Raw genomic sequence first — 9,464 nt, forward strand, 5'->3', positions numbered from 1 at the left:
AAATTGGGATTAATTCATAAATTAACCAGAATTAATCAAGGTGGTATTTTGATACCAACGGGGTGGGTTATGGTCTTGGAACAATAACAACTGTTTCCTTATCAAATGCTCAAATCCAACGTAAACTTATAACGTCACTGATGGAACCCAAAAGTGTGTTGTGTAATAATTAGTGACGTTACATCTGGTATGTATGTCTGTATGTCTCTGTGTCTGTCTGTATATCTATATGTCTGTATGTCTGTATGTATATCTGTCTGTCTGTCTATATGTCTACATGCCTGTCTATATGTCTGTCTATCCTTCTGTTTGTCTGTCTATCTGTATGTGTGTCTGCCAGTCTGTTAGTATGTCTGTCTGTCTGTCTGTCTTTCTGTTTGTCTGTTTGTCTAATTGTTTATTTGTCTGTCTGTCTGTCTGTCTGTCTGTCTGTCTGTCTGTTAGTCTGTCAGTCTGTCCGTCTGTTCGTCTGTCAGTCTATATGTCCGTCCATACAAACCTTGTAATCAAATTACAGGTCATAATTTTGAAGATAATGCAATAAAAATTTGGCTCATGATCTTCTATGGTCCGACCATATTTTCTTGCTTGTTCTCAAATGAAACAGTACGAATTTAATAAAACATACATCCTACTATCAACTTAGTCCAAACCTAAACTAGTATATTTTTAAAAATGAGCATGATCAACATATATATTTGTTAAGTTTAATGTTGTTTTTATTAAAATTTTGCTTTAAACAGTGATCAAAAAATTTATTTCAATTATCATTTAATCGTCTCTTTCGAAATCTGCAGGGTTTTGTAACTATTGTACATAGCTAAACATTTATGTTTGTTATTTGTTATTTTTATAAGGATTGTGTGCAATTTAGTGATCATTCATATGTGACCATTTTATGCTAAACATTTGAGCATATCCTGAAAACATTTAAAAACTAAATAACACTCTACCACCAATATATGCCTATTACTACAATATACAACCAACTACTAAAATAACAAAAGAACTAATTTAAACCTTAATAGGGAAAGTGAAAGTAATGAAACTTGGCAAATTTGGTCTAAAATAATTTGCTGATATTACTGTTTACCACTTGATAGCGTAGGCCTTTTTACAGTCGTTTTGCTTCCCGTCTTTAAAATTTTCTAGTTGTTCGGTTGTTTTGTACTTTTTTCTTTGTATCACCGACATAACAATGTGGTTGTATGTGTGTCTATGCGTATGATTGCATTTGTGTAATTTTTGCAATTTTATTGTGTGGCATACAATTAGTGTAATGTTTGTTTGACTTTTGCAAGTACCAACAATAGTAGTCCTGCAAAATACTATATTGGTAAATGTATATTTTTATTAGGGTGTTGTTTTTATATCATTTTTTAGAAAAAAAATACTATTTTATCTAATATAGGATTTTTAATAATTTTGTTCTATTTCTTAAAAATATCGTATATATTTAAACATTAAGAAAATGAAACACCCTACTGTATGTATATGTATTGATAAACTTTCACATTCTTATTTGCCACAAAAATTTTTGTTATTTGAATATGAAGTTTGTTTATCATATTAACAACATTTGAAATGCTAAAGTTAGGTCTGGTTAAATATTTTTGTACAAAACTACAACTACCATAATAATTAGATGAAATATCACTAAAATTTTACCAACTACAATACAAGTACTTCATATAAAGTATGACTAATTGAAAAAATAGTTATAAAATATACATAAATATAAATAAAAGTACGCAATGATATGTAAATTATCTAAAAAAGAAACAATTACTGAAGCTACCATTAGTTGAACGAAAATAACTGATTTATTTGTTTAAAAATGTTACCATTTTATAAATGCAAAATATACAAATTTTAATTTATTTGGAATTATTTTGCCCTTTTTCAATTTAATACGAAATTATCAGTTTATCCAATTATAATTTTTGGTTCTTGTTATTTCAATATTGTTTGTTTAATCTAAATTAGTCTTTAGCAAATACTGTTTTCTACAATTAATTATATTAATTGATTAATAATACTGTATATACAAACTTAAAAATATTTTATTAACTAAGTTATTTATTTAAGAAATATGTAAATAAATACCATTTTAATTAATATAATATATTTTTTTTCGGTTAGTGTCTATTTTTACCTTACTCCCATAACATAGGCCGAATTTTACCTTATCTTCAATTAACATTTTTGTACATGTGTTAACAGAAACAAAAAAGAACAAGTGAGAATATATAGTCGCACATGGCCTACCATTTAACACCCTACGCCAGTAAGTGAATTACTTTTTAATAAAGCATTTAATTTTTAACTTAATTCCGAAAAATCTAAACAATTTGTTGGCAAAAATAAAGAGATTTTCTAAAAGAAGGGTTTTATGGGAGTAATGGTAATTTTGGTTTATACTTATTATTACGTCAGCTATAAATTTATTTACGCAGAATTTAATCGAGACATTGGTGTTTAAAAGTAAATTTAGACCTTCATGTTATTTTCACAAGGGGACTTTATATGATTGCTTGAATCAAATGAGACCCGATTATAACGAAAACTAACTTACATATCAAATAAGTTTTGCGAATTTCTATAGAGATACAGATATTTTTAACATAGCTATGAGCTCGAAAGCCCTATTCTCAGGGCATAAAATGCGCGCTAGGCGAAATAATGCACCATTTTTAACCATTTTCAATAAGCTTCTTCCTTAGGTCAAGTACATATTTCAATTTTTTTACAGACAACGAATTGTCAGTGCTTTACGTGAACTCCTGCCTTGATGACCTTATTTCACGGTGTCCACGTACAAGCACTTTGCAGTAGTACTCGAGCTTCATAATCCTGGAATGAGAGGTAGCATAGGGTCAAGCCTAATACATATCCCGACAAGGAAAAAGCAATCACTGGTCTAGAGTCAATAGAAAGGCAGACAAACCCCAACATCAGGTGAAATCAATCTGACCTATTATTGTGCATTCCTTAACCTCTTTAAGCCCGCGATACCACTCTAATGAGATGGCTCTGTTGTTTCGCCAACAACACCTAGAGACATATTTGTTAGTCCAAAATAACCAACAGAATGGATCAGGAACTGATCCGAAAAATAGTCGCGTAGCATGGACCAATAGGAGACTTAACCGATCTTTCACCAATTTTCGAATCAGTTCCATTTAGATGATTATAAAGATCACTATATAGATGGCAGGAAACCATTGAACGCTAAACTCACAACTTTACAGTATATACCGGCGTCCCACGGGTTCAGGAATCCAGCATATGCTGCTTTATACAAGAGAGAAAGATCCAACCTATTAAGTATAGGATATATCAGTCTTTAAACCAACATTCTCTACCCACGATTTTGGGTATTAAAGCACAGTCACTATGTGGATCCCAAAGGAATCACAACATGGATAAGTCCTCCGGGCCATCTGTACCAGCAGATTATCTGGTGCTTTGGTTAGACCCCATGCCAAATCAATCCAAGGCGAAGCCGATAATACATTTGACATCACCAGTTTATAGTCCCAACAGAGCTATTGGTGACACCTCTTTACCAGGGGATTCCAATAACACCAAGAAAGAGATTTTACCAAGGTAACCTAACCCCGAGGGGGAAGCAGGCAGATGGACGGATGGACATAGCTAAATTTCTCAGACCGTGATTTAGATTGAGAACACTTTTCGGTACTTTTACGTCCTCCTTTGTAAATTTTCTCTAATATTGATTCTATAAACGTACAACTAAACAGTCTAAGAGAAATTAATTATTCAGAGATCTTAAAAATCTGTTGGAAAAAATATTCGTTCTTCGACTTGTATCTTATGGCTCTGCCGCAATATTTCTTGAGAATGTATAGGCGAGAACAAATGTGAACATATCAACGGGCACTTTTTGGTACTTTTTCTAAAAACGAACTTTTTGAAATGTCAATAACTAGGTAAAAACTTGTAATTGCAATTACTTTCTCATACTACCTTATTCATAACAAGTTATCAAATTTTGTATGAAAATTTGTCTAATAAACTATTGATAAATTGTTATGAATAAGGCCTATAGTATGAATTAAATAGAGGAAGTCTAATAAGGTCTTAAAGGTACTTTACATTATCTGATTTTGTATTAAACTAAAACTAAAAAACTAAAATATTTTGTAGTTTGAAATGTATTAAGCTTTTAGAAAATTTTTAAAATTTATTTCTTTACAAAATACACAATTTATTTGTAGTTTTCTTTTGGATTTTAATTAGTAAATTGAGTTTCTTTTATTTTTCGCTATAATTTTCTTCATAATCAATTTGAAATTGAAAATAAACCCAAAAAATAGGTTTCATAATACATGAATGAAAATTCTTCAATATATTTTGACAACAAATTTTATTTTGTATTAAATACAATGAAACTTTGATATTAATACAAAGTATTGTAATGTATTGCGAATGTATCTAAACATTGAATAAATGTGTAAATATGTATAAGTGTGTACTACCAAAATTTAGCAACATTTTATAAAATTATTATTTTTGGGAAAATCTTTCTGTTGTAAACATAAAATAAGTGAAATGTTAATCTACTATGTAAATTATTGTCCTAAAAAGTTTTATGAAAACTTATCCGCAATTTTTTTTTTAAATTTTTTAAGCTATACATTATAACAATTAGTACAACATAAGGTATCTGCCCTAATACATAAGTATAACAACGTTAACAGTCTAAAAAAGTTGAACAAATTTTAGAACAAAATATTTGAAATACACAAACTAGTACGTTATCTAAATAATATAACAAAGTAAAAATATTTTAAATATTTTATAGCAAAATATACTAAACACAAATGAGCATACCAATGGGAATAGTTTAGAAGTATGATATACTTGAAAAAAGCAAATAATTCTAAAAGTTGAAAAAAGCTTTTTTAAATAAAATGTTAAGTTTTTAACATTATTTAAAAATTAATAGAAAATATGTTAAAACACTTGTAAAAGCATTTAAAGTCCTAAAAAAAGTTTAGCATGTTTTCAACCCCTTATAAAGTGCTTGTGCGCAGGACAATACATAGCTTATAGAATACAACAAATCTGCCACCCACTGTGAAGTAGATAATGAAATCTACAATGATTTCTAAACTGTATGCTATAACAATTAGATTCCACATACCACAATTCATTTTGTGGAACATGTAGAATGCATTCACATAAAATATGATCCACTTACGTACCATCCACTTGACTTCCACAAATAATATGCCATAATTCGAAGTTTGTAAATAATATATAATACCATAATAATTTTTTGAAACTATAAAACTAAAACAAAATCATTTTCAACAACCTATTTGTTAGACAAAAACAAAAAACAAAGAAAACAACAATAATACTAAACAAAAAAGCTTTAAGGCTGGAAACTTTTGTTATCAAAGCCTAAAGGCTTAAAAGGACCTTCAAAAGTTGGACTGGGTATCTTGTATACTGGATATAGCGGAGCAAATTCACAAGGACCAAAAGCGTGCTGCTCATCCTCATTGATATTACTGCGTACTGTATGATAGGATTCTTCATAGGAGGGAGGAGCTAAAATTATTCATAATTTAATTAAAAGTAAAACAAAATTTTTATTTAGAATAAACAACTTACGCAAATTTGGTGTTATCAACTCCAAATTAGGAGCAGAGCTTATTTCTTCTTCGAAATCCAAAGGTAAATCTATAGGTCTTTCCCTGTAGGTGGGCTGTTCTTGTATCACCTCCATGCCGCTGGTATTATTAGCCAATGGTATATTACCTATAATAACCGGTATAGTAACCACTTGACTTTTATGAAATGATTTCATAGCCACTTCCATTTCAACTTGATACATAATTTGTATAATGCCACATGTCTGCAGACATGTCGGCGGTGTTGCTGGTACATGTACTTCATCTCTTAAGGATCTAGTACAATTTCTTAGTACTCCATCATTTTTGATCTTACTCACACTTATACGTTGTACATTATGACGTACAGGATTTTGACTGATATAACGAACCAACATTACTAGAGCAAATTTAACCTCTGAAACTGGTATGCTGGTATTGTTAATGATTAAAGCTTGTACCGGTATACTTTGACCGGGTACATAACCAGCTTGAGGTATTTTAAGTTCCATTTTAAGAGGCTCAGTGGTGCAGGGGCCACAACAGAATGTACGATAGGCTTCACTGTTGGAAGGGATCTAGAAAAAAAAATTAATTTTTAAAAGTCTTATTTGGCGGGTTCACTTCTATGGGGCCTAGGTAAAATAATAGACCAATGTTAACTATTTTCAACAGGCTTCGTCTACAGTACCATAAAAGATCATGTGCCAAATTTCATTGAATTATCTTCAAAATTGCGACCTGTAGTTTGATTACAATGTTTACAAGCCCTATTCGGGGTTTGTATGGGGGCTAGGTGAAATAATGGACCGATCTTAACCATTTTCAATGGACTTCGTCCATGGGACAATAGAAGATCATGTACCAAATTTCATTCAATTATCTTCAAAATTTCGACCTGTAGTTTGATTACAAGGTTTACATGGACGCACAGACAGACAGACGGACGGACGGGCAGACGGACGGACATAGATCTGATTCTGAGCCGATTGGTATACTTTAAGGTGGGTATAGGACCAATATTATTATACGTTATAAACATCAGCACAAACCCAATATACCCTCCCCACTAAAGTGGTGTAGGATGTAAAAATAGAAAACTGCGCTATAAGCTTATCCGTAAACTATAAAGTTTATGTTATAGTCGGTGGATTAGTCCACTATTCTATAGATTAATCAATAGCCCAACTCATATACTACTCAATATAATAGTTCAGAGAATAAAACATAGACTCGTCCAAAGAATAGGCAGTCTATAGACTAATACGAGTTTTAGTCAACAAACTCACTAGTATAGTGGTCAACGCATTAGTCTACAGCTAAGCTGGTCTATAATCCATTCAAAAGATTAGTCGACAAACTAATCACTACACTATTTACTAGAGTTTATCAATAAACTTTTTGACTGCTCCACAGACTTGTAGTTAGGCCTTTTTTTTATAGTCCAGTCAAAAGTTAATATACAAGTCAACTCACTAATCCATAGACTATTCTACAAACTAGTTCATTAACTATTCAATAGGATTATCCATAAAAATTGAGTCAACAGTTTTTAAACTAGTTTATATTCCATCCATAGACTAGTTTACTTATATACAATTCATAGACTATTCTACAAACAAGTCAATAGACTGTTCCATAGTTCAGTCCACAATACACGCACAAGCTAAATCTTTCACGAACAAAACTAAACCGCTTGACTTTTTATGGATATGACTTCACCACATACTTAGTTTTGACGTATTTCGATCAGTTTTTACGAAAAATGGAAAAAGTGTTTTCGAAAAGTGTTATCATCCTTTTGAGCAGGTAGCGACAATAAATTCTAAAAAAAGGGTTTTCTGGAAATTACCATCTTGGGACACTGGTATCAATAGCCTATACGACAGTCTTGTGATAACTGCACATTATAATGCAATTGAAGCTCTAGCCGTTGTCTTGTCTATTAATCTTTCAAATAATAAGAATAAATATATCACACAATCTTACCCTTATCTGAGGCGATTCAAAATTCAAATCAGTCATTTTTAACACAGTAAAACCTCTCTTATAAGTCTGATCAAATTTCCAAGGTCTAATCAAGGCAACTTTAACCGTATAACGAATATGACCATGCAAACCCTCAAATGAAGAGGGACATTGCTCAGGCAACTGACATGCGAATGTAAATGTATGAACACCAGTGGCTAAGGTAGTTTTAGAACCTTTAATAGAAAATGAAAAAAATTAAATATTGTAAAAATTTGAGCTAAACTTAGCAACTTACTATTTTCAGAACCCATTAAATAGGTGGTAGATGATAAATAATCTTCATGTCCTTGATAAATGCGACGAGTATTGAATCTTCTTTCGCTCCATAGTATATGTGCAAAACCGGATATTTTCAATTGAATAGCTGGATTTGAAAAAATATAATATATATAATTATATACTTTATAAAAAATGGAACTACACAGTAAATTAAGATAAGATTTTTTTTTATTTTTAGCTTTTTGCACAAAAAACCTTAACCATCACTAACTGTATACATATTTAAATATTTTTATATATTTTATCTTAACCAAGTTTCTTACTCAATATAAAGCATGTTTATTTTTACAATTTTATTTTGTTTCAAATAAAATTATCTATCATAAATTCTTCTTTTGCTGTGCTAAATTCTATTTTACAGAAATATGTATTTAAATATTTATACTAAAATTCCCATAAATATTTTAAATAATTACGCCATTCCACTAATATGACTAATTTGTTTTTGTTTTATTAAATAAACATTATTTTATTTTAACCAAGATAACACTTTAATGAAAACAAAAAATATATATTGATACTAAGTCCTAAATTAAATATAACTAATACCCCATTATTGAAGACTACATAAAGAAATTGTGCAAAAATTGTCAACGTACCCTTGACGTCCTTGGCTTTATCACATTTGAGTACAATAGTACCACTAACTAATTGGCCGGCAAAATAGCAGGCCGTCTTATTTTGATCAAATTCTATATCACAAGTTACGACCATTGTGCCCCGAACCACTTAAGAATAACTACTAAACTAACTACCACATTTTTTTGTTTTAATGGAATCAATTAAATGGCTACCAGAAATTTTTTCTCACTCGCTCTCTCGTCTCGATTAATAAAATAATAGTCGTTACTCGAAAATTTGTTTATCAAAAAAAAAAAAAAAAAAAAAACAATATGACATAAACGAACATATGATTACCTAAACCAAAAAATTTGGAAAAGTCCACTATATGGTTAAGTTACTTTTATAATGGACCAACAAATCCTATCCACCGAAAATATTTAAGTTCTCAAAAATTTGCATTTAGTATTACAAACGTTATGAAAAACACAATATACCCGCTCCTTTTTTATCAACAACTAAATTAAGTAAAAGTAAAAACATACGTTAAACAGCAAAAACAAAAAAATTTTTATTAAGTTAAATTTTAATGCTAACAACAACAAACAATTTAATAACTAAATTAAAGAGATTTTTATTTAAAAATTGTATTTTAATCAAATGATAAGCGCTGTCAGAGAAAATATTTTATTTGAAAATACTTTGATAAAAAAATATGTAGCAAAACAGTGGTATCGAAAGGTACTTTTATTTGAAGAGAGAAAAAGTATTTTCATTGAAGAGAAGTGTTGCATTTAATAACAATCAATGTTAATCAAATAATACAATAATCATTAGTATTGATGGCAAATATTTAAGGCAGAGCAGCAAATAGATGTAAACACAGCTGGAAAATATTTTAAATTTAATATTATCTTATGCACTTTTGGACGTCAAATTAAAACTGTA

General features: G+C 30.1%; 1 protein-coding gene across 1 annotated transcript; it reads right to left on the minus strand.

Annotated features, from left to right (window-relative positions):
* Positions 1 to 4,452: 4,452 nt before the first annotated feature.
* LOC111675502 (arrestin domain-containing protein 17-like) lies at positions 4,453 to 8,701 on the minus strand. Its single transcript, XM_023436274.2, has 5 exons — positions 8,555 to 8,701; positions 7,912 to 8,040; positions 7,635 to 7,849; positions 5,647 to 6,223; positions 4,453 to 5,583 (listed from the first exon to the last, which is right to left on the minus strand). The coding sequence occupies exons 1-5, from the start codon at positions 8,667 to 8,669 to the stop codon at positions 5,405 to 5,407; spliced, it is 1,215 nt and encodes a 404-aa protein (XP_023292042.2). The 5' UTR covers positions 8,670 to 8,701; the 3' UTR covers positions 4,453 to 5,404.
* Positions 8,702 to 9,464: the final 763 nt, after the last annotated feature.

The sequence above is a fragment of the Lucilia cuprina genome, chromosome 4, assembly GCF_022045245.1.
Source record: "Lucilia cuprina isolate Lc7/37 chromosome 4, ASM2204524v1, whole genome shotgun sequence".
In the NCBI taxonomy this organism is placed as follows: Eukaryota; Metazoa; Arthropoda; class Insecta; order Diptera; family Calliphoridae; genus Lucilia; species Lucilia cuprina.